A 26481-nucleotide genomic window follows, 5' to 3' on the forward strand; every position below is an offset into this window, starting at 1 on the left:
TACTCGAGTCACAAGGTTAATACTCTTGTTGCATACAGTAAAAAAAAGTTAAATCATTATTTAACGACAGGTTGTGGTTGTTTTTTTTTACGTCATGTCAAAAAATCTTTTTTTTTGTAAATCTTAAACCAATGTAAATACTCACACTGACACTGACGTAGCCACACACACACACACACACACACACACACACACACACACACACACACACACACACACACACACACACACACACACACACACACACACACACACACACACACACACTGAGTGAAAGTAAACCAGGACAGCTCCAACACGTCTGACACAAGTTTGTCCACAAAAATGTATTTACAGCTCGATACGGCAGAACAATCCCCCCCCCCCAGTAATGTTTTACACAGAAAGGTTTACCGATCAAAGTGTGCTTTCAAACCAAACGGATGGAAGTTGCCGTAGCAGGTTACAGCCTCCTCCTGCAACATGAACGCTATTGTAATATTGATGGGCCGCACACTGTGGTGGCCAATTCCACTGAAAACTCAAAAAAAGAAAACATTAGGTAAAATTAATTTAAAAACAAATCTAAATAATTGCCTAAAATCCTGATCGACGCAATAATATCCCCATTTCTGCTGTGGCGAGTCTCTGCGTGTGAAAGGTCCGATCAGTGTGCAATCGGGTTTCTGAAGGCTGCTGATTCCATAGGTCTTATATTGAGCTTTAGAAAGATGTGTGGGTATGCAAGGATGAGGTGAACTAATGAATAATAGGATCAGGGTGTCGTGTGACCGGACTGGGCATAAACACAACATATAAAAGGGTTATTACACATTTATGATTAGATGCCAGTCATATTAATAATCCAACCTGACCCATCTGTAAAGTAGTGATGGAGGGTCAATGGAGGTGGATTTCCATGATTACTGTTCCAGTTTCTTTTTGATCTTAAGGCAAAAGCTGAAGTATACGTTATGTTTTTAGATCCAAATTCCTCCCACAAACTAAGATGGTGTATTAAGGCCATTGGAGGTAAAAATATAAAAAAATGAATTAAAAAGGAACTCCATCGCTTCACTTTGCAAGATTGGATCAACGTCATCATACAACATGCATACAGTAAGTGCACAGTATTTGGAGCACATCAAAAACGTGTGTTTTGTAATGTGCAACAACATTTTATAGAAAATATTAAACCAAAATTCTCTAAAGTTAATGATTGTCTTTTACTACATACACATTTGGCCATTTTAGGCAAAACAAAAAAGAAGTTAATGGGGTTTAAGAAACAGTCTTCAATGACGTGTTAAATTCTGTGCAAGAGCTTCCAATACTATTACACATGATGTGAAATGAAAATGACTGCCGTGGTTCATGTGTAGAATAGCACTGAACAGCTGTTCACACAATCTAGGTTTGCAGCACAACAGAACAGCAACACAGTATCTGCACTGCAAAGGATATCTACACAAGTCATTCAATCTCATGTCCAGTCTTTATCTAGCATTACAAAAGAAAAAGAAAAAGAAATGTTTGGATTAGATAACTTTCAATGCTGAAGTACCTAACCCTGCTGGAAGATTATTTGAACGTTTTGTATGTAATATACTGTAAGAATACGAGATTAAATGAGAGGCACTATTTGCAGTGTGGTCCTTGTAGTTGGAAGCAGCGTGGAGCCTGTGGCCCACCAGCCTCCGTGGCCCCGTGATGACAGCTGCTGCTGATTATTTTCATCCTATTGTCCTGCCTCCGTTAACTCGAAGTCCTCTGCTGCTGGAGAACTTCATAGACGTCCTCCACTTTGCTTAGTCTCTCAAAGAAGGGGATAAGATCAAGGAGCTCGGTGTCTGACATGTCGTCAAACCAGGACGCTACAGGAACCTGGAGGTTTGAAGAAGCAAGATATGGTGGAATTAGAAAACCTTTTCAATACTCCATAGTACTTAAGGATTTATCATTATTGTATTAAGGAATACTTCGCCCCACAAAATGTCCATTTGTATATCAAGTAGTCCCGCTGTTACTTTTAATTCTTTAACAAAACTTAGTTTTTCTCGCATCCCTCCACGGTTCATTCTCCATTCTGGAGGAATTGAAGTGAATGAGGGCAACAACAGCAAAACTATATCAAAACATCAATTTACAAACTGTCACACAACTCGTGCAGTTTAATCCAGCTCTCATTCATCCAGTCGTGTTCTCACTACTTCACAAACACCTGCATTTTACTAAAGAGCTTACTATTTAATACACTAGCCGTGTACTGGTCCGAAGTGTTTTATATAGTGAGCTTAGAGTGAAAATGCATCTGTTTATGAAGCATACGAGCATACGACTGAAGGAATGACACTGGGATTATACTGCAGGAGTTGTGTGAGAGTCTGTTGATGAGAACAAACTCTCACCATTCACTTCACTTCATCAAGATCTTTCTCAGTTTTGGGATTCTTCGTTCCCCGTGGAGGCAAGTGAGAAAAATGGATTTGGAGTAATGGATACACAAAAGGTCATTTTGGGTGAAAGATTTCTTTGCTCAAAAGATCTTTGTGAACAACAGAAATGTGCGTCAGTGTATTGCAGAGAAAGAAACGCAAATGGCATACTGCGTTGTCGGGGTGGAAGACGTAGGAGGCCGGGGAGTTATCGATGATGATGACCTTGTTGAGGTCTCTTCCTAAACGGCTCATGTCTTTTACGTAGTTCCCTTTGTGGAAGACACACGACTCCCGGAACAGACGGTACCGGAAGGCCCCCCACTTGTCCAACAGGTCCGACACAGGATCGGCGTACTATAGTAGCAGGGCAGAGTCAGTGCTGAGCAATGTTTGTAACATCATTAGCAAACAATTCCCGATCTAAACCAGCAGACACACAGCAACATTAACACTCCTTTACAGTCGGGTTTCTAGAACTCCTGTAATCTTTCTCTTTGTACCTCCGATTGTGGCCTCCACCAACTCCTGAGGGAAGTATCTCTTCTGTCTCTTTAGCTGCTAAATGCTTCACTGTGTTCAGCAGATAGTCACTAACTTTGTTTGTGAGTATTCTTTTAAACAGTACGCCTGTTAAACTTGATCATGGCCTACACAGACCTACAACAACTTTCAATGCACTGTTTAAGCACGAACATACGCGTCAGCCACAGAACTCAGACGATTGACACAAAATAAACCTGTGATACTGTCTGTTAGTGCTGTAGACAAACATAAAACGTAAGCAATCAAGTGTGGGTGAGTAAATGCTTCACAGGTGAATACCGCAGAAGTAAATGTGAGAGGTTAAAATGTCTGATGTGTCAGGGGTCATGTGTAAGGTCACATGAATTCTACAACAGGTGTCTCTTTCCACATCAGGTCTGATGGTGTCAATCAAAAGCAAAATGCCAGCCTGTATACAATGAGTCACGTTTTACCCATAAATGACACAGAATAATAACAACAGGCTGACCTTTGATAAGCTTGCTGTGAACAAGACGCACTCGAACAATTCTCCCATCCTCTTGAGGAATTCGTCAACGTGGGGTCTCTTTAACACATACACCTGGGGGGGGAGGGACACATAAAGATATAGGAGTATAAAGTCCACAGTTCTTGTTCTATATGCTCACTTCTTAGGGATTTGATCCCGAACACAAACTTACCGATGGGGAAACATATAGAAATAAAGGAAATGGTAATCCTATGTGTCCAGATATTCTGAAGACACACACACACACACACACACACACACACACACACACACACACAGGCACATAGTACTTTATTTTCTATTAAAGGGATAGTTTAGTTTGTTTGTGTTATTGTGTGCAATTGATGAATTTGAACTATAACACAAACAAATAAAGCGTACACTTAAAACCAATAAGAATTTTCTTTAGGTGGCTTAAGTGCATATTAATACAAAGTTTCCATAAAACGGGGGCGTGCCGACCGTCATCTCCTACAGCTGTGGATAAGTACCGAATACAACCCCACTTCAAACTATCCTTTTAACATTATATTATTTTGTATGTTAATCATTATATGTTGTCATAATGATATCAAATACTGCAACAACAACAAAAACACACAAAGCTGTAACATTTCATCCAAGATCATTTCATGTAAACAGACCGACAGTGGAAGTAGATAGAAAGTCCTAAGACGCTGGCGGCCTTGTTTCTGAACCAAGTCATCCCGAACAGGCTCTCCCCACTTTAACAAGCCTATCCTGGATTACTTGAAACAGACCCAGGCCCTTTGGACAACAATGCTCCTCTGTCTTCTGGGAGGCCCAGCACAACAGATTGCGGTTACCATTGAACGCCTGCAGAAATAAGTTACTGCCATTCCCCAGCACCAATGAGCAGAGTGAGATACACGGCCAGTGATTTCTGAGAAGCCTGCCAGGGTTTCCTCATTTCGTCAGGCCACGTAAATAGCCACCTGCTGTTTGGAGCCATCAACAGGGCGGGCTACAGCACTGTCAGGGAGCCAGCAAGCAAACCATGGAGGATTCTTTTATTTTACGCCCTTACTTTTGTATTTTGAGAGTTCATAAAGCACCTTCCTAATCAGCTCAGATGGTGTGCAGCACAGATTTAGGTTAATTGTGTGTGGTATATACAGAACAACGCTGGTAACTGCACATAGTGGTGCTCTGTATCAATCCTGCGATGGCTGCTTTATGCTTTATGCTTTATGCTTTATGCTCTAACATTGTGACGATGTGTTTGGAGCAACACGACACATGTTACATGACACAATAGTCAGCATATCAAGTGCTTACCTGGTGAACTGTTCCATCAATTTCCACTGGAATGATAAAATCAGCATTGTTCACTGGCTGTTGAAAACAAAAGTAGAAGTATTAAAACACACATAAAAGAATATTTTTCATTTTATCTCCAAAGGAAATCAACACTTTTCCAAAAACATGTGAGCGACTGCAATGAATCTGAAGTGAGAACGTGTCAAATAGACACAAAGCCGCCACCTCAGCGTCTTTTAAATAACACAATACTGTAAATAATATGACTCTTGTCACTTCCATCATTGACATATGGGCGCTACAAAAAGTGATGAGGGTAATAACATATCCGATTTATTTAGGCAGTTCTCAAATGTTAGTATCACCCCAAGCATGTTCTATATAAAGGCATTCCTCCATGACCTACATTGGTACACTATGAGGTAATGCAAGTATTACAGAACCATCTTAACATCAATCATAAACAGAAAGTGTGAGTATCCATTTAGGCTTAATGCACAGTAAACATTTGTTCTGTACTCCGACAGAATTAAAAAGGTACTGTGAGGCTAAATATGGAGAGAAGTGTTGCGTTGTGGATGGGTATATGTACATGTGGTTTATTTTATATTTATCATTATACATTTTTAGGTCATCTTTCATGTTTTACTTTTTATAAGCGATGATAAAATGTTGGATATTTGGTTATCTACCTCAATAAAAAGATATATACAAAACTATATATATCATAATGCATAGTATTGTTCCCAATGGTACATGCTGTTTTATGTTCTGGTTTTAATATATTTTATTCGAATAAATATTATATTTTTTTTTTTACTTAAAATCAGACTTTAAGAATCTACATGAACTCGAACTAAAGCATTTTAGTTCTGGTTTGATCCGCCAGCTCTGGGTCTCTTTGCCCTGCTCGCGACTCGCTGTCTGAGTTCTCCATCTCTTCACAGTGAGCAGCAGCGAGTGCGTACCGTCTACACTGTAAACACTACACACTCACATCCTGTACTACTACATACTTCTCACATACTGTAGATCAGGGGTGTCCAAACTGTTTTCACTGAGGGCCACATACAGAAACATATACTAAGGGCTGGGCCACTCATACTTTTGAGGTATATTGCCTAAAAAACAAAATCAAAATAAGTTATTGGGCTTGTTAACACATCAACTAAAGTTAGTTAGAAAATGTTATCAACTTTAATTGACTGAATTTATTGAAAAATGTAGCTTATTAACATGAATACTGTGTAATACATGTTTTAACTCTCCTGTAATGGGAACAGCGTTGCACTCAGTGGGAGCAGTGATGCCGCGCTTTGGACTGAAGGATGCTGCAGGTCAGGAGTACGTTTGGTGTTTGAGATATGAAGGACATCACAGAGATGCTGTCGCTCATTTTGGTTCTCAATCTGCTTTTGTTCAGAGTTAACAGAAAATGTTTGCTCACATATTTGAGTGGGGAAGCTTTCATGTGCGCAGTCGGCTCTTGTTCAGTGTTGAGATGACCAGTAAGATCAACTAAACAGGTCTGCCAAACATGGAGGGTCACTCAGCTCATGAAGAGGTCGGTCCTTCTCTTTCAAAAACAGATCGATTTCTGATCTCAGGGAATAAACCCGCTGCAGCACGGAGCCGCGACTCAGCCAGCACACATCAGAACGGTGGAGCGCGTCCCCGTATTCAGCATCAACATCAGACAGGAAAGCTTGAAATCCTCTGTGGTGAATTCCTCGTGCCCTTTAGACTCCTAAGACCGAGCAGCTCTTCCGTAACGCAAAAGTTATCGTCAACTCCCCACAAAGAAAATGAACAGCTGTGCGGTGTCTGTCGCATCTGTGCTCTCATCACATGCAATCAGTAAAACATCTAAAGCACAAACTTTATCTGACACGTGATGTTTTAAGTTAGCCGACAAGTCAAAACTGTGTTTCTGTGTTAAGAAGTACAAAACATTCAAGCGCAAGTTTCTATCTGGGCCATATTCCATTATACTTTTAGAATTTGCTGCGGGCCAATTAAAAATGGCCCGCGGGCTGCAGTTTGGTCACCCCTGCTGTAGACTCTACAGTATGTGAGATTGTGGGCTCAGCAGCTATTTTTCCTTTTGCTTGACAAATACTGCTTTATTATTATTATTATTATTATTATTATTATTATTATTATTATTATTATTATTATTATTATTATTATTACTTACCAATTTAAAAACTCCAACGACTCTGATCCTACTTTTAATGATGGAGTACATGCGCTATCTTAACCTAAACATGTAAAAGCCACCACAAATACTTCCAAAAATACTTTCAGGAATGTCAGATAAATTAGTATCTTATGTTTAGAATATAATCAATATAATTGGCAGATGCTCAGATATATTACTGCAGAAAATCGAAATAAATGTAATAGTTATATCCCAGATTTGTGATTAAATGTGTACAAGGGAACATGTTTTCATTGTGTTTGGGAATGTATTAAGATAAGAATGTTCTGGCAAAGGTCAACTATGTGATGATGAAGGAAGAGATTGTATCAATACAAATAACTATGGAGCCCAAGCTTTTCTTATTAAGTTGTTATCCAACAGAACAGAACATAAGGAAGAAAGAGCTCATCTATTCAGATCTGTGTTTGTTATATGTAAAACAGATGATAGCACCATTGTGGAGAAAAGTAAATAGATCAAGTTGGTGAATGGTTAGAAGAACTGTCTCCATGTATCTCCTTGGAAGAAATTACCTATTCTATTGAGGGAAAACAAGAACTATTATTATTAAAAAAGTATGGGTCCTTTTACTAACTATCTGAAACATACAGACTTGTAAAGGTTAAACTGGGTCAGCGGTGTGAAGATGATTGACGTGCTCCTCTGCTGGAGCAGGAGGGAAGCCTTGCTAACTCGCTTTATGCTGACTGTATTGTGCAATAGCTGTAGGACTAACTTAAAGTGTTTTATTTTTACACTATTAGTTATTTTACTTTGTCTCCTGTATGTTTGTATATTGATATGATTGTGTATCTTAATAATCTAATAAAGAAAGAGTAAATAAATAAATAAATAGTATCTTACATTTGTCTATCCATCTATTTTCTATCTTACGTCTGTCCTACACCGGTCATTGATTTGTGCGATTAGTGTCTTCGTTGTACAACGATCTATAACCAAATGTTTTAAAACATAAATGTTCATTTTTTTCTAAATCTCAGCAATTACTCAGCACATTAGAGGTGAGACAAAACGTAGCTTAAAATTATTTTTTCTAAATCTCAAGCACTCTGCTATGATACAATATCATTTTAGCCATATTTGAATTAGACTCAATTTAAGGTCCTGTTCTGTATGTTTAGCATTTACTTTGTCGATACATTTCCATATGTTTGGTCACAATATGTAAGTGTACAAATATTACATCTGGAGACATATTTGGTCTATTTTTTGAGGAGAGTAGTATTGGTAATGTGACCTGCTTCTCATAGCTTTATTTATTTTCGAAACCACTCAAAACGGGTCATCCTAAAACTGTAAGAAGGCGACTGCGTCACCTTTAAAAGAGCATGGTCTGACTACCCTGCTACCGAAACAGGCACGCATGGTTTGAATAAGTTTTGAGGACTTGAGGGTTATAATAATACTCTGACTACTCAGAGATTGTACATTATTTCATCCAGTTTTCCATATCATATAAAATTCAATGTTTTAAAACCTAAAAGTCTACACACAGCTTTCCTCTGCCTTTCTCTTACAACCAACTCCAAAACTGTGTTACCTAAGGCTATTTTTAGTATGTGTGTCAAAGTAATAATGTGTTTTATTATCCACCTTGAGTTAAACATGGAGTTCACAGAGTCTGACCCTGTTTACACATAGCTAGTGGCAATATCCAGTGACATCCTCTAGGACAGTCTGTGACCTGAGAAGGACTAAGCACCACATGGCATCCATTACATAATTTGTCGTGACACAAGAGCCTCGACTTCTGGCATTGACTACTTTGTTCACTGAATGCGACCTTAAAAGGTATCAAACTGATCAAAAGGAAGCCAGTTATTTGTATTTGTCAAACTCGATATGTTATTTGAAAGTATCTTTGCTCGCAGTATATTGACACGACAGAGATTCTATTTAAATAAAAGGTGTGTAGTTGTATTTGTTTCATATAGACTGTGCATCATTTACTGTAATATAAATGATTCAAGTTAGATCATTTGTCCAAATGAAAAAAATAGCAATATTCGCAAGTCATTTGTTGCATTGCCGTAAACAGCTGTACGTGAAACTATATGTACGTGTATAGTAGATAATAATTACTTTTTTAACATCTCACTTGGGTTTTAGGGTGCAGGTTGGCTTTGCATCGTGAAACCAGAGCACCCATAAAATAAATGGTTAATGTTTAGGCGGCACATGAGCCCAGTCATTTAGGTTAAAAATAAATCATGGGCCTCCTAAAAATATGCAAAATGATGTAGTGCAAATCCTACAGCTATTTATGCCTTGGCAAGTACGTTGTTTGTTTTAACAGTCAGCATGGTTGCCTAATAGCGGATACTCAATGAGAGGTCCTGGCTGTTTTTATACACGACCTTTAAGTAATTAAAGGCCAAATGTTGTAAAAAAAAAAAAAAAAAAAAAAAAAAGGTTATAGAAGCCGTTAAGTCCAAATGAAACAAGTGGGAAAAGACCAAACTAATTTGGATGGTAATGTTAATTTTTGCAGCTTTTTAAAATTGTATTTAGTTTAAGTCCTGTGTCAAACGTTAGTTTTTATCCATTTTTAAATCAACATAATCTTGTTTTTTGTCAAGTTTTAGTCAAGTCTGGATATTTTAGTCTTATCTAAGTCAAAGAAAGCCCTAACTATTTGTATATAGTTTTAGTCAATAAAGACTGTTGACATTTTTAGTCATTAGAATATATTGAAGTCAATCTAAACTACCAAAATATCTCCTTGTTTCTCATCTTCATTGTAAGCTTTAACTCAATTAAGTCTGTTACTCCAAGTCTTCCTGTGCTCATTGTGTGCTGCTGGTGTAGATCTGATATGACACGCGCAGAACAGGCATGGATGTATTATAAGAACTGGAAACAGAGCCTCCGCTCAGCCTTTCTTACAATTTTGCCCAGTGGACACGCACGGTATTGCAGCAAAAGATCCCTCTACGCCAGTGTTACTCATTCTGCGGCTCGCCAAGCTTTAATTGGTGGCTCGCGTGGCAGTGGGCTAAATAAAGGGGTGATAGATATGATTATGAGTCAATACAGATATTTCATAAAAACAAGCAGGGCTATTATATACAACCCATTAAAACAATGAAAGTGCCTGCTCTATTAGACTACAAATAATTGATCATAATAATTGCTAAAAGATGCAAATATAGACCAGAAACAAGAGATTTAAACTTGCTCGGCACTACACTGACTCACTGCGGAGTTGCCAGTTTTGGCGGTCTATCAGCGCTACAATGGTGAATGTGTTCTTGGACGGGTAGATACGTGGTGGGCTAGTATAGAAATAAATAAACTTAAGGTTATTAAAAATATGTTAACATAAGACATTTCAAGACAAGTAGAAAGAGGAATTTTTATGTGTCCTCCACGAGTCGAACCCTTCGTGCTTAATGTGCAAACAGACCCGCTCTGGTTTTAAGAGAAGTCATTTGGAGCCGCATTTCCAAACGACGCATCCAAAATTCAACGAAACTTATGCACCTGGAAGAGAAATTAGTAAATAAATAAAAATAGAGCACCTTTCGTCTTCTCTTTCTGGACACCAAAGGCTCATAAACAGGACAACTAATACAGCTGAACGATTATCTGAGGCATCTTTTGAGATCGCATGGATTTTGGCTCGGGCAAAAAAACCTTCTCAGACTCAGATTGTGAAACTGCTTTTTGGCTTCAGCAGAAATATTGTTTGCAGAGTTTGACGACATCATCCCAGTATTAAGATAATCCTGCTTTTAATGAATGCATTGGTTGGCTGCATTGCATATTGTATGTTCTGGGTGAGATGACAGATTAATAAGCAGACGTGCTTTTTATGACTGGATGTAGCTTTTCATACTTTGTGGTAAAAGTTGCTCTCCTATTGACTTTGACCTCTCAATGTGGCTCTCATGTAAAAAATAGTGAAGACCACTGCTCTACAGCCAAAACAGACATTTTCCCCATAGACCACCATTGTAAAAGAGACATCTGTAAAACAGGACACCATGAACTGCAAACAAGGTCAGTTTCTGATCCATGGTTTTTTATTTGTATAACTTTCCTCCGTGCATGAGAAGAGCGATTAAATAATCTGGGTAATCATTACAATGTGAAGTCTCTGGGCCCAGCGGGAACTCGCGGGCCGGGCCAGCGGGAGAGACACTATTGTGCATCTTCATTGGGCCGCATAACCACGAAGTAAACTCAGAAGCTAGGGTACCTTTTTGGCGTAGGCCAGGTGAGCAATTCTTATTGTATTGAATAGGCATCATGATTGGGTCCAGCACCCAGTTCTTATTATACATCAGGGGAATTCAACTAACATTCTAAGAGGTCCAGTTAGAGAAAATTTCCACAAGCAAAGGTCCGGAGCATCATAATGTCTAACGTGCGTTATGAATTAGTGTGATATATATTGAAGTAGCCTAGTAGCTGTATCAACCTCTGCACGTCATCAACAACTGACTGTCACATCTAATAAAGAAAGTGCAATTTAAAAACATTTAGACAACAAAAAAACATTGAGAAAATAAATAAAATAGCTTTTGAAAAAATCTTAAAATAAAGTGTAGCAGCAGCTTGAGTTTCCCTTTTTCTTTAACTGTTGTTTCACATCTTAATTTAACAGTCTCAACCAATGTTAGAATAAATCAATCTCAACACTTAACAATTGAACAGTTTAACGCAGGCTAGCACATCCTGGGTTAAACTGCGCTCTGTGGCTGATGATGCTGACAGGTGGCCTATTTGATTTATTTTGTCACAAATCAAAATCATATTGAGCTCTGAGTGCTTATTTTCTGTGACCTCAGTTCAGACTTGAGTGGGTATGTTTGGTCAAAAACGTTGTGCTGTGTCTCATAGTGGCGTTTCACATCACCACTGTTAATGAGCACCACGGTCTCTGAGCATATGAGACGCTGGTGTTGTGCTCCAGTGGGAAGGATGAACATGAATGAGTCCATTCTGGGTTGAAAGCTCTGTTGACTTTTCTCTTCTTGGAGAGCGCCATGAGTAGTTATTGTTCTCTCCCTGTCTGCCGCTCACTCGTCTCTTCGTCTGTGTTTCTCTCCCTTTCTCCGTCTTCTCTTCCTGTATCGCTAACTCATCTTTCCGTCTGTCACACAATACTGTCTGTATTCAGAGTCGCAATGTTTGCCGCCTGGAATGCACAGATTTGATTGGCTGAGTAGCGTCACGTGGGATGGCTTAACTCGCATGTAATTTGGTCTGTGAGTTTCCTGAACCGCTAAACTAGTGCCGTAAAAACAAGAAAAGCTGCGCTGGTTAAAATAGAAGCGCCCCGTCAAAATTGAAAATCCCTCAATAATTTATTGATTATAGGAACGGGTCCGGACAGGTCGGCGTCTGGGTCCGGACCCGGACCGCGGTCCTGTTAGTGACCCCTGTTATACAGTATATCCATGAAGAAATCTATAATATTTTGTCTATAAATAAAATAAAGAGAGATCTTGACAAACTACATTTCAGTCTCGTCTTTCTTCATCAACCATATTGCATGTTGATGTAGTCACAATACGTGTTTAAGTATGTCGGTTCCGTCTCATCTTATTCATGGGAAAAAGGTTGTTGATTAAAATATTTAGTCACAGTTTTTAGATTAAAGAAATTAACACTGTCAATACATTGGAGCTAAATGGCTTCTGTTAAAGAAATACCCAACGTTTGTCATTTTATTTGCCCACACCCAACTATCAACTTTCCCTCGGGATTAATAAAGTATCTACATCTATCACAAACCAGCACTTTGCCAATTAACAATGCACACAGTTAGAAGCTCAGTTCAAAATAGTCACGCTCTTACAATTATCTGCATTTATGACATCATTTATTTTAATTAAATTTGGGACCCTTTTTAAATGACATTGGAATAGAGACTCACACTTTGAAGAGAGAAATGTATGGACTTATCGGGACAGAAATCCCTATAAAAGCTCATACATGAGTCCTATTCAAGCAGTAGATTTTAACATCTCACTGTCTGGTCATGTATTCAATCATTTGCTAACATATTAGGATTTTCTTAAAATTATTATTATTTTATATTATCATTTTCTACAGAAATATACATCTTTTAATTTCAATTTATTTAATTATGTTTGTATGTATTTCATGTTATCATTGTGTGGGGGTTATTTTTCCGAGTTGCTTTGTGAAGAATACATTGCTCTTATGTTTTCTTGTGTAACATGTTTGTCTTCCTTGAAAATAAAACCAGATACTTTATATATTTATTTGTTTATACCTAGGAAGTAATATTTTAAAATCCTGGAAATCCTTCAAACTCAATTGTGGCAGACAACATTTGCATGACTCTATCCCTCCTCACACAGATCCAACCCCGGGACACTGAGATGAATGGAATGAAAGCAACACGTATACTGCAAATATTTTCACCAGAGCTGTCAAATTTTTCAACAAACATAAATTCATACTGTCAGAATAATTGTAATGTTGCTATAACCACATAAATATTCTGCACATGGTGGCACAAATGTCCTGCGTGGGCATGACAATGATATTTTTGGATAAGCAGATTCTTTAATTATCACTTTTGAATAAATGTCTGCTAGCGGATGTTCATCTGTCCACTTTCCCTGTAGAGCATACAGTATAAATATGAGAGGAAGTAGGCCAACTTACCTTAAATGAACTATGCACTAGTGTTTCATCCAAATCAATGACCACACAGATCTTCCCTGCATCATTCGATTTCATCCGTGGGAGCAGCGGTTTCGCTGGAACCTGAGACAAAAACAGAGTTTAGACTTAATGCTCATTGCGTACCCCAATCAAAAATTACTTTTAGCTTCAACCCGACAATATGAGCAGCAGCCTACAAGTAGTAACTTTAAACATAAGACATTACCATCTCAATTTGTCATGTAGAACTTACAGCACATTGTGTGTTTCTTGTCACTTAAGAGACTGATTTGTGTTGTGGTGTTTGTGTCAGGGGTTACAGGAAACCTTGGATGCTACAGCTGTTGCCACATTGATGGAGCATGTAAATATCACCATACTGGGGCTCGTCCTTCAACAAGTGGTCAGAGATGGGCATTTGTTGATGCCAAAAACAAGCTGGCGTGACCAAACACACTGCCTGTAACACTGACAGACATGTTTGCCCGTGTAGAGTGAACAGCCACATGAGGATAATGGAGTTTGACACAGATACCAGTCTGCTAAGCTGAGATCTGCTGCAATTTATTCATGGTCACAGTTGGTAGTTCAATCTCAATGATTTAAAAATAGACAAACAGTATTGACGGACAGATTTGTGATAATTTTAAGTTTCTCCCACAGTTCTGAGAACTCAATTTTATCTACTCCAACATTTCACAGCTAATGTGCAAAGACGCATTATACCTCCTCTATTGGTGGAATGCAGTACTCGCATTCACAAGGCTCAGAGGATTCATCGTCACTCTGCTCCTCTTCTGAATCCGTGCCTTCTTCGGTGGCCTTGTTTTCCTCGGTCCCTGTGACCAGCTTGTACTCCTTTTTTGCAAGTTGTGAAACACTGTGAATAAGATCTAAAGTAGGTTGGATTACTCTTGAAATGTCACTGAATCCACATTCATTGCCAGATTCTGGAGTTTGTTTGTTGGTTGTTTTTTCCACAACAGAGCCGGTGGCTAAATTCTCACTCAGTTCAACGTCAGTTAATCCAAGTTGGACTGCGTCGAACTCCTCTGTGTAAGCCTGTAACTCCTTCAGGGACAAAAGAGCATCTTCTCTTTCATTCCTTGAATCATCCCTATGGATTACCTGATTGTACAATCTTCCGTCCATAATAAATCCATTCAGGGTTTGTTTAACAGATGACGGAAGGCTTTTAATCTGATATGCGTAGTATTCCTCAACGCCTGGCTCACACATTTCTCCATATTCCTCCTGCTCTACGAGTGACCAATATGGCTCCATTTCTGAACATGCAATAAATACTTTGTCTTCAGGCTCAGTAACAACAACAGTTGTCTGTAAATGTTCAATGGTATAAAGAGATTCATAATTATGAGCAAAAGAGACTTCATCTTCATAAGCATCACCTTCGACAGAGATGTCCTCTGAACATGGCGCACTCATACTCTCCTCATTACCAGAGGACAGGCAGACTTCTTCTTCTACATAATCTTCATTTTCTTCTTCTTCATTATTATTACAGATTTCAGACACATGGCCATCAAACACAGTGTCCTCATCTTCCTCTGCTTCCTCACAATTCTCTGAATAAAGGCCATGAGCTTCCGATTCATTTTCTTCAACTTCATCGCCTGCTAAACTTGATTCTGATTCTACAATCCAGTCTTCTGGTTGTTCCTCTGACTCTGAAGAGGACTCATCTCTCTGACTTGCATCTTCCTCATAAGTATCTTCATATTCTTCGTCAGGAGCATCAAGACATGTATCCGTTTCCTCATGAATTTCCTCATTGATTTCTTTACATTTATAGGAAAGTTTCTGCCCCTCGGATTCAACTTCTTCAAGATGGAGGCGGTGGTGGATATCTCCCCCGTCGAAGCACGAGATGTAACGTTGCTTTTGTGCAAACGCGTTTCCGTGATAGTCGCCGCTGTCAAATAAATCAAAGTAATCCTCAATAATAATATCAGCCGTGGGGGTTTTATTTTTATCCTCATTACTTCCGTTAATATTGTTTTGCTCCATTTCGTCATCATCTTCAAAGGATTCCCACTGCGTTTGCTCATCACTGGAGTCTTCCTGAGTTTCTTTTTCGGAGTCCCCAGAAGAAACAGAGCAGTTATTTGAAGAAATGCTGTCGTCAGGACAAGTCTTAAAGGATTTGGTTTCAATAGAAGAGCAATCTGAGGAACCGTCTTCGGTGCTAAACTCGGAGGTCTGATCAGAACACTGCTCTGAAGTAGCACCTTGTTGGTTTGTTTCAGAGTAATCCATTTCACAGTGATCTGTGGACAGGTCTAATGCAGTGGCTTGCGGAGAGTTTTCCTCAGTGAGCTGGTGTATATCACAGCATTCGCTTGAAGAGGCAACATCTTCATGGTCATCAAAATAAACATGAACAGGTGTTTCGAAATGTGCAGAGTTTACATCCTCTGATAAAGTGCAGGGCTCGTCATCAATAGGCTCCGTTTCATTCTGCTCGCCCTCTTGTTCAGGTGGACAGCTCTCTTCATCACTATCGTTGGTGCATTCATCATACTCACAAAGTTCAGTGCCACAGTCCAATAAGTCCACAGAGTCAGAGATGTTGGGTGTGAAACCATCAGTCATTTCACATTGCTGAGAGTCCTCTGTTGATGTGTCTAGCTCAGAGTCAGAGCACTCACACTGCTGATCAGAAGGCTCGTACTGTTGCAGGAACTCCAGGTGATCTGTGCATTCAGGTGTGAAATTAGACATTTCACACTGCCCAAAACTGTCACAGTTCACTGCCAATGTATCTGGCTCAAAGTCAAAAGACTCAAACTGTTGGGCAGAGGGCTTGCATTGCTGAAATAATTGGAGGTGTTGTGCACAGTGTTCACAGCAAGAACTACATTTGCAAGCTAAACTATGATTAGCACAGTGTTCAGAGGACTTGTGAGGTTTAAAACACTCGCAGTCGTCAAATGGTTGGCTTAACCCCGAAGTCTGACAGTGATCAAGGATCTGGTCCGTTTCAAAAAATCCGTCTGAGTATTGCTCAAAGCCCTCAGAGTGTCCATTGCTATAGGATTCAGTCTCATCTCTATCCGTGTTGCAATGTTCCACGCAAAGGATAGAAGGGTCCATTTCTCTGCTCACAACAGTTTGCTCAGTATATTCCACAAGGCCCTGTATGCCAAGATCAGCACCCTTTGAAAGGCTGGTTAAATCGGCAACTTCTGTTAATTTAGGAACCTGGCATTGTTCAGCAAGCATGGCCCGAGTAGACGGCTCCCCTTCCCCGGAGACTTTACTTTGCTCAGAGTTTTCCAAATACATCAGGAAATGATTTCTCAGTCTGGATTGTGTTAGTCCAAAGTGTTTACTCCATGCATTGGTTCCGGATCATGCCGAGTCCAAGACCAAATGACTGGCAGGTAACTGGAGGGTCCATACAGAGTGGATATTCACACTGCTGGTGGGGGAGGGAGGGGGGGGGGAGTCACTGAGACCACAGCCTCCAGAGAGCGTAACAGCAATAGGAGCAGCATGCACGTTGATATGACAGTTTGTCACAACCAAAACTGAGCCTAGCACTTGACACGACCCTCTCCTTTGCCAGAGACCAAGCTATTTATTTTAGGGACTTGGAAAGACGTGACAAATAACTTCTGGAATATCAAATCTCTATAAAAGGCTGAACCAAGGCATAAATCTGAAACGGACACCTGAGAACGTCTTGACCACTTGATCCTGAGACCCTAATTGCCAAAAGTCATGCTGTTTTCCAAGAATATCCTCAGTAAGACCGGAGGGAGTATTGTCAATTGTCCAAAAATGTAACGTAAAGTGGTAGTGGTAAATCCCTGATGGACTATCAGGCGCCCTGATCGTCTTAGCATATGTAAACATCCTCATCATTCACCTGTTGCATAGTCAAACAAGCTTTAGAAGGAATTCTCTACAGTATTTAATAATTGGTTAATTGATCATTAGTTTCTATAATTAAACCAATACGACTCCAAAAGAGGTTCAGAGACCACTTGCTCAAAATCACTCCTGATGTTAAGTGTAATGTACCTTGCTCGTGACACTGCTGTTTTTTGACGCTTATTGCAATGCAGTGATCTTCCGGTCATATGTAATATTTACACCATTTCCACCCTTCTTGTGTCGCCCATTCATCTTGACAGATGTCTGAACATGGGGTACTTTTCAACACTGTCTTACTACTTCCCAGCACAGGAGAGAAGCTCTTGTAAATATGAAAAGCTTCGAGCCAAGAAAACATGTTTCACGCATCACACGCCTGTCAATCATGCTGACCACATGCTGCTCAATAACAGTGAGAGAAAGTTGATATTACAAGGAAGAGTGAGAGAGGGAAGACGAGAGATGCATTTTTTTCTCAGCTACCAAGGTGCCCCAGATTAACTTACTTTTGACAGAGTCCCATTTTCTTCTACCAAGAGGGGGGCATTGTTTTTTGGTGGTGGTGGCTCTGATTCTTTGTGACACAAACAGCAGAAGAGACTGTGGAGAAGGCCTCTGCTGCGAGGCTTCTTTGAGGGAGAAGCTTCGTTGGCACCTGAAACAGAGCAAGACAGAGAAGAAAACATAAGGGATGATACTCATACCGTACCAACATGACAGAGATGCATAGATCCCACTGAAGGGGAACTATTCCTCCTGTGTAACAACAACTAGTGGAGCCAGTCAAACTGCTAATCAACAATCTTTGGATTTAATTAATTGTTGACTGTATTGTTCTTTATGAAATTGTATTGCTTGAGTTTCAGAGTTCATCATCTACGGTGTTTCAGTCACATCTGGCCAGGATTGGCAGCCATGCTGATCCAGTATATCTGATCTGTGCATCACTGGCCGGTCTGTCAGCAGGACCCCTGACTGTGTCATGTTGTGTACTGCTTGACTATGGCTATTTCAGTTGTGCAGCAAAAGGTTAAAATACATTGCATAACAAAGTATAGGTGTACATTTCATTCCTGAAAATTGTCAAGTAAAGACATCCTGGACCAGTTTCATTTCCAGTGAATATTTTGCTGTTCAAATACCAAGAATTTGCTGAAGGGGAGACACTACAGTTGAATAGGGTATACTTTTTAACTAATAGATATCAGCATGAAACTTCCAGTTAATTACTTACATTAAGACAATTCTTTTTTGTATTACATGTTTTCTGTGATGTTATGTTTAAATGTGCAAATTAGGCATTATCTAATGGTAGGTGGGGAATTTAGGAGAAATCTACAGAGTGTAGTGTTTTGGATGTGTGTTTTCTTTTCACTAGTCTAAAAGAAGACATGTTATGGAAGCAAAACAGCCCAAACTGAAGAAACAAACGGTTTTGCCTGTAGACGCCTTTAAAAGATGATGGCTGAAATTGGAGCTATTTAAACAAAGGCAACATTTCTTTTATAACTGTTTTTGTTATTTACTGTATTGGTTGATACATTTTTTTTAGTGATCACTGTGCAAATTAATCTCACATGATTCCATCATGCATATCAGAAAATGACATTAGAAATACCATCCAGTAACAGATATATTCTGTAACAAGTGTTTTAACAGCAGAGAACTGTGCAGGGGTCTTTGCAAAAGAACAGATCATCATTTACACCACCATAAAGCAAAATCAAAATTCAAGCTCCTCTATACTTGCATTGATGATGTCCTTAATTTCAGATTTGAGAGACCGATCTAATCCGATTTTATTTTATTAACCCCTTTGTGCCCGCAACTAAAATGTTAAATTTGAAGAAATGTTAAAAATTGATCAAAATGTAATGAAATATATAAAAAAGCAGTAGTCCATACTGCTTTTTTATATATTTCATTTTTAGGAAAAAACAGTCGGCCAAAAGAAATAAGGAGCACAATCAAGTATTTGGTATCTATGAACACAAACACATATGGAAGACATGTAATAAACACAATGTTAGGGGTTTTTCTTTATTTAAAATAAAATTCTGACTTTGACTATAGAAGTTAGGTTTTTTATTTGATCTAAAATGTTCTTTTACTAAAAAGTTGTACCATTAGATATTCGCCCAAAGGATGGCTGTACCTGATTTAAAGGCTTTAAAATCAATCAGAGCAATATTGTGGCATTATTTCTTATCATACTTAATATAGTCTTTGGGCACAGAAGGATTATTGAATATGGTTTGAGCTTTAATATTCCTCTATGTCCACATTTATTTTTTTATTTTTTTACAATAACCACTATGAAGAAAAATAAATGACAGTGTGACATTTTTAAGTATTAATACTTGTGACAATGTCTTATGACCGCATTTGCATTTTATCTACCGTACCATCACTAACCGATGCTATAAACACAAGTGGTGGCAAACATTCCATCAGCTGGTGTGAGAGTGATGAGAGAGTTTTCTAAAAAAGAAAATACTCTGACAAATTAGCTGAGCCAGTCAGCTGTCATAAAGCATGTCGCTGAGACGAGACTGAATCTGATGCACATCATGGACCTGTCAACTTGCTCTGGCTGTAAATGTGTAATGACTGCAAAGTAGCACATATGGGCAGTAGTTATCTTTTTGAGCAGCAAATTGAGTCTGTTCACAACACAGAATATATTATGCATAGTTTATTGACTGCCTTGATAACTAAAACACTCTCTCTAATGTGGTAATGTTGAAAAACAGAAATGCAATATTAAGGGAAGCATTGAAATGAATTAATTAACTTAATTTAGCAGTTCTTAACTTGCTACTGACCGTCACAAAACAGATGTTTGAAAAAATATATATATATATGTTCATAACAATTCTGGATATTTTCACATGCAGCATATTATATTCATTATACCAACCCTATTATAATTAAGGTACAATATGGCCAATTTATCTGAAAATACAGAGTAAAAATAAAAACACAAGACATGGACAAAATGTCTCAAAAGTCAAAATCACACAAAATAAAATTGCACCGCTAATTATATATTAAAAAATAGCCTTTATAACCTGTGTATTCCAGCTTCATCCCTCAACAAGTTACAGTTATTTGCTATGACTTATTAGGCCTGTTGACTATTTCATCCAACTGGTGCTGAAAGTGGACGAAGCCACTGGAGCTGTCAGTATGGCCAGGACATGCTTGTTGGGACATACCTCTCTCGTTCCCAAGAGGAAAGGTTTCTGTGCTAACATGTGTGAAGGGACTGGGCAGGTGAAGCTTGTAGTGTTAGAGAACATCACGCTGTTCAGTGCATTACCTCTTCTGATATTACACGTCCGAGAGCTTAGAATAGCCTGCCAGATAAGCTGCTGACAGCGGTTAATGACGGCATTCTATGTGTATACATATATAGTGCCGCAGACTCGTACTAGGCCACAAACTGTGTGTTTACACTGCAAAGAAAAATCAACTAACTGAATCCGCTGACATTGTGTACTCTGCAGCATCACGTCATTCCCAAAGCTCCCTGATGACCATGTGCTGTGTACAACACGTACGATGCACAGACAGCACTGGCTTCTGATCCAAAATAAGAGAGGTCACAAAGTACAAACCACAAGCCATTTTAACTGCTTTCATTTACCATTTGGTTTTTAGCATGTAATTAAAGATAGGCTAGATAATGCTCTGATAGATAATGTTCTTTGGGGATGATCAGTAACATAAACCCTCAGTCCACCAGGGCGCCCAATTGTTTTAACTTTTTTGACTTAAATTTTCATTTAGGAGTCATAGCACACCTAATATTTTACGGGTTTCAGTGTAATCAGCAGATATCCGGGCCGAGTCTTCCTCTTCCAAGCGCTGGTCAATTACTTACAGTCCGATTAGCAACATGAGATCCAAGAATAGAGTTGAAGTTGAGAGACAATGTCTTGTTTCACAAGAAGATTGTTAACAAGTTACTTTTAAAGATAATAAAAAGCTAAATTGTCGTGGTAGGACAGCCGATGGGTTGTGAGATTACATTTCTGCCAATGCATTCCGCTCTTTTGCTCTCCATATGGACCTGCGTTTAACCGAAGCTCGCTCAAACATGATTGGCCAATACTACTCGGACTACAAACAGTAACCAAAACGCTAAGAGATTATAGGGCACCCACCATTAGTTAGATGTTGAGTGCATCACTTGCATTTGATCAAATAAAAAGAAAATGGGCCTATAGTTGCAGAGTTTACTCGTGTCTATGTATAATTAAAAAGTCATTTAAAAAATTGATAATCTGAATTAATTCTCATGTGAAATTGCCAAATTAGTTCCCAAACTGTCTTTATCATCATGCTTATTATGGGATAACCTTTTCTGTACTGCAACAGTGTAGTATAAAACAGGTCGAATGGGGACATGGTTCCCATGTATGAGTTGAAGTACATTCTGGGTAAATTAGAGATTCAGAAAGTTTATCCTATTTAAAATTACAATAAATTATAAAAGTAGTTTTTCTCTAACGGCTTGAAGACAAACTAAGGAAAGCAGTTTATCTTCAAGCCGAAAGAGAATTATTATTAATTATTATTATTATATAGCATTCTGAATCGCTAAACCCAGTATGTGTTTCAACTTGAGAATGGGAACCATGTCCCCATTCTGTGAGGCTGCACTGCGTCAGTATGCACAGCGCAATTTCAGCATGCTAACATGCTCGCAATCACAATGTTAACATGCCGATGTTTAGCAGGTAATGTTGACCATGTTCACCACCTTAGTTGAGCATGTTAGCACTAAATGCTAGGTACAGCAGAGGCTCATGGGAAAGTCATTAGTTTGCAGATATTTGGTAAAACCAAAGTATTTGGAGAAAAGAAATGGTCCTGCTAATCATGCAACAGGAAGAGTTAAGAAATAACAAAGTTGTTACACTTCATCCTGAGGGGCACATGAATGTGTGTACCAAATGTCATGGCAACTCATTCAACAGTTAGGTATAGAGATATTTCAGTCTGGACCAAAGTGGTGGACCCAACAACACCATTGCCATCCCTAGAGCCCCGCCACTATGGTGGCTTAAAATAAAATGTGAGCGTGACAAGGGTGTAGCCATTTCCTCAACACAATGGGATGCATCAGGTTAAAAACACTAAAAAGCTATTAAAAATGCATGAGATATAAAGTCTTACAGATATAGATCATACACAGGGCTTACATGGCACTATGCATCTAGGCTACTATACTATATATATACCCCAGCAAAATGGTGTCACATAGTACACCGCATGTGCAGCATACACAGTTTTACTCCGAGCTGCCACATGTTACATGTGCCAGTTGGATCCTGATCTGCAGGTGGGTCGTCCACATGATATGCTGGAACAGTGCCAACCTCTAATCACTAACACTCAGCTGGTATTTAAGAGCTACACACTGATCACAGATGTCTGCGCCCAGATTTTAAAGAGCAAACCGAGTTTAGCCACGTTAAACAGAGACAACCATAGCAAGCGGAGTTCTAGCAAGTAATCTCATTTACACCACAACAGTGTTTTCCCATTTATGATTATCACATTAATGCGATTGTAGCTCGATTCATTAGTTGCAACTTATTTGCTCTTCAGCTCTTTGTTTAAAATTCGAGCCCACGTGTATAACTAAGGCTGTGACACAGCAAGCCGAGATCGGCCGTCGGTGAGTGTCTGTCAGCCTTTGTCGGCCCTGACTGTCTGCAAAATAAATCACTCCGATTGGCTGTTCAGTTTAATCAAATCAGTGCACGAGAAGAGAAACAGACGTGAGGGAAGAGTCTCTTTTCATCTGATCATTCATACACACGGATATTTGGAATGAAGTGTTCATAGATAGAAAATGTTCGTCAAACACTGCTTAGTTTTAATGTGTGCATTTTAACAACGGCTTGTATATTTACAGTCATAGGTCTTACGGTTTACTTTTTCTAATGGTGAATACAGACTACTGCCACCTGCTGTTATAGAGAGTTATTTCCTCACGCAGGCGCAGATCATAAGTACTAGTTTACTGTTGGCTGTAGTCTTTGCGGTGTGTTCAAGTGCAACCTTTTGGCCAGGAGTGAGGTGAGGTGACGCAACAGTCGGCTCCGTCGCCACTAGTTCTTTAATGTCTCGCGGCCTTTAGGTAGCAAAAATTGGTAAGAATAAAAATGTACTGCAACATTCCACACACCTCTCTGCCCAATAGGCTCAGACACTGATAATGAGGTTAAAGCAATGACCTCGCGCCACATCAGCAAGTTTCAGCTTAAGTTAAAAGCAGGCTTATCTGGGACCCTTTCAGGCTAGGCAGAGGCATGCCTCTGTAGTTGGCTGCTTCTATTCCTATCCAGACACAGAAAGAATGAGGCCTCCCACAACCGACCACCACTTTGACACCTGATATTCTGTTACAATTAAACAACTCGCTTCACACCCAGCCAGAGCAAAGGGTATGGCAGATTCACGATAGCCAATTTAGTCAGGTCACATCTAGGTTTAAACATTTCTGCATCTGAATATATTCACCTTACAGTTCGTCTCATGTTCAATGATAGAAAAAACTACTGTAGTTATTCCAGTTGAAGTTTACTTCAGCGAACAGGAAATGTGGCTTGATGGAGCAGAAAGTTATCACTGAAAATAATCTAAACCATGATTATACATTAACAGCAGTTCTATCGTGGCCATAAAACAACATATTAGTATTGCAGAGGTGACGTGAGATAAATATGCCACCAAACTTATGAAACTTAGGTTAGAACTTTTCAAATACTTTTGAAAGTAAGTTTCCTGAAGTTAATGCCCATTTGGCTGCAGCAACTTGTGAAACTACAGGCTGAAGACAGCCCTCTCTTTCCAATTTCTCTGGCCCCTCACTTCTGGATAGCAGCCATGTTTTGGACTCATGACCTTTTGGCCAGGAAGAAGGAATCGGAGAGCAGGCTGGAGCTGGCTTGAACTAGTAAACTGGACAGTGCTGCCACCTTCTGATTAATAAAGGTAACAGCAGAAACACTGCAAAGTCAAGCACAAAGAAGCACTCATTGGATTAGCACTTGATTATCAATATCTAATCCAAAGAATGGGAGCTGCAGCTATACCGTTTGTATTATTGTTAATAATATTAAATACCCTCCTAGACGAGGGATCCTACATGAGGAAGTCAACGACTGAACATTTCGCTCATTGGGTTAGGGGTGTCATCACTATGAATAGACCAACATTATTTTTTGAATGCTAACAAGAAAAATAAGGGACATTTTGTGTGGATGATATGGTTTTCTTGATGCTTAATTAAACTACTTGTCTGGTGGTGATAGCCTAGTGGCCTGCCTTTCAAACAGAACACTGGAAGGTTGTGAGTTCAATACCACTATTTCTGCAACCATTGTGTCCCTGAGCAAGGCACTTAACCCTGAGTTGCTCCAGAGACTGTCCCTGTAGGTAGTTCACTGAAAGTTGCTCTGGATAAGAGCATCTGATAAATGACCTGTAATGTAACACTTAAAATGTCACATTCATTCATACAGCATGACGAGACTGTATAGCTTGATTTCCACCACAGGTTGTAGGCTTGGTTCTCTTCTCTGATGCATTTCAAGTATTGGTTAGTGAGAATCAAAGGCTTTCTGTACTTGTGCTGTTAAATTAAGAGATATGACATACTATTAGCCCAGAACTACAAATAAGAACGCCTATAACAGGGAGTTATGGCCATGCTTTCCAGTCCCCATAGTGATAATACACGTGGTTGAGGCTAGCCCATAAAATGTCCATCTTAGTATCATTATGTGTTTAGATTTTTTCTAGGGATAACTTGATGAGACAGACTGAAGCAGCTCAAACCTCAAAGTCCAAAACAATAACAGTGAACTGTCAAAGTGACCACGCCCCCTTTGAATAGACCCATTATGTATCATGGTTTACTCCATAAACACGTATAAAAACTCTGACAACGTGGTTTTTTTCCCACTTAAAAGATTCGGTTAAATCAAAATGCATGCCCTTTTTTGCACGTATTAAGCTCCTAAGCGGCAGCTCATGGCTTTGGCCTACCGAGAAGGCAACCATTTTCAAACTTAATCAAAGCTAGTCAAAATGTTTACAACAATGTCCGCCAAGGGCTTAATATAGGTTTCTCACAATGAGAAAACTGTATCAAAGCTCGTTCGTGAGCTGCAGTTAGAGTTTGTGACACCATAGAGTCCTAAAAACACCGCTGTCTCGTGCCTCGCTGACATAGTCATGCGCAGCTGAAAAAAGTTCCGAAAACTTTTCCCAAACTCACCGTCCTCACGACTAGTCGCATTTTCCTCCTCGTCTCTGGTTACTTGCGTGATTATCGACGCCGAATGGGCCATTAGGTCCGTCACTCAAAGACGGTATTGCTGCTGTAAAAAAATGTGTTCCAGGAGTTATGGCAAAATAATTATTTATATTTTGCCACTCCCTGTCTGCAAACGCGCATACTGAGCGTACAAATAAAGAAACTCTCTAAACGACAGAAAAGCGTACAAAACCAACCATACCGGACTGAACTCTTGTAAAATGCAAAGGGTTAAAAATGTCTAAAATAGTTGTTTCTAAAAGTTGTTACGTTGAAGAAGTTCATCAATTTGACCATGCTAACATGGAACTTGACGGTTTCAAGGAAGCCCCTTTCTTAAAGCCACAATGCAGGATGTGAAGCTTTTCACTAAATAGCACTGGACGTGTTACGTGTTGCTCGTGCAGTTGAAGATAATGTTGTCGGGACTTTCCAATACGTTTCTGGCGTTTTATGTTCAGTTTTATTTTCAGTTTAAATGTATTGAACATAAGTGCTATAACATGTATAAAAACGATATTTTTCAAAAAGGTTTTGTCGATAGTAAAAAATATTTTAGTTTTAGGACGGTAAAGTGAGATGTTACTTGCAGGTGGGATGTTTTTAAAGTTATTAATGCGCAACTTTGATGTTAAACGGGGGC

The 26481-nt window shown here is 39.2% G+C and overlaps 1 protein-coding gene across 2 annotated transcripts; it reads right to left on the bottom strand.

Moving 5' to 3' along the window:
• Window positions 1-196: 196 nt before the first annotated feature.
• Window positions 197-26252, bottom strand: LOC115026031 (carboxy-terminal domain RNA polymerase II polypeptide A small phosphatase 1-like). Of its 2 annotated transcripts, XM_029458577.1 has the most exons (7): window positions 25800-26252; window positions 18007-18155; window positions 13601-13702; window positions 4750-4806; window positions 3430-3522; window positions 2586-2771; window positions 197-1863 (listed from the first exon to the last, which is right to left on the bottom strand). In XM_029458577.1, the coding sequence occupies exons 1-7, from the start codon at window positions 25870-25872 to the stop codon at window positions 1735-1737; spliced, it is 789 nt and encodes a 262-aa protein (XP_029314437.1). In that variant the 5' UTR covers window positions 25873-26252; the 3' UTR covers window positions 197-1734. The 2 variants fall into 2 exon arrangements, with proteins under 2 accessions (XP_029314437.1, XP_029314436.1); XM_029458576.1 differs by lacking the exons at window positions 18007-18155; window positions 25800-26252 and adding an exon at window positions 14327-16993.
• Window positions 26253-26481: the final 229 nt, after the last annotated feature.

The sequence above is a fragment of the Cottoperca gobio genome, chromosome 21 (genome assembly GCF_900634415.1).
Source record: "Cottoperca gobio chromosome 21, fCotGob3.1, whole genome shotgun sequence".
Classification (NCBI taxonomy): domain Eukaryota; kingdom Metazoa; phylum Chordata; class Actinopteri; order Perciformes; family Bovichtidae; genus Cottoperca; species Cottoperca gobio.

Excerpts from the sequence above, each read along its gene's own strand:
- LOC115026031 (XM_029458576.1), bottom strand. The coding sequence starts at position 16,906 with ATGTATTTGGAAAACTCTGAGCAAAGTAAAGTCTCCGGGGAAGGGGAG. Across the intron at positions 13,703-14,326 it reads GCATTCCACCAATAGAGGAG|GTTCCAGCGAAACCGCTGCT; the intron begins GTATAATGCGTC and ends TTTTTGTCTCAG. Across the intron at positions 2,772-3,429 it reads TCACAGCAAGCTTATCAAAG|TACGCCGATCCTGTGTCGGA; the intron begins GTCAGCCTGTTG and ends CTGCTACTATAG.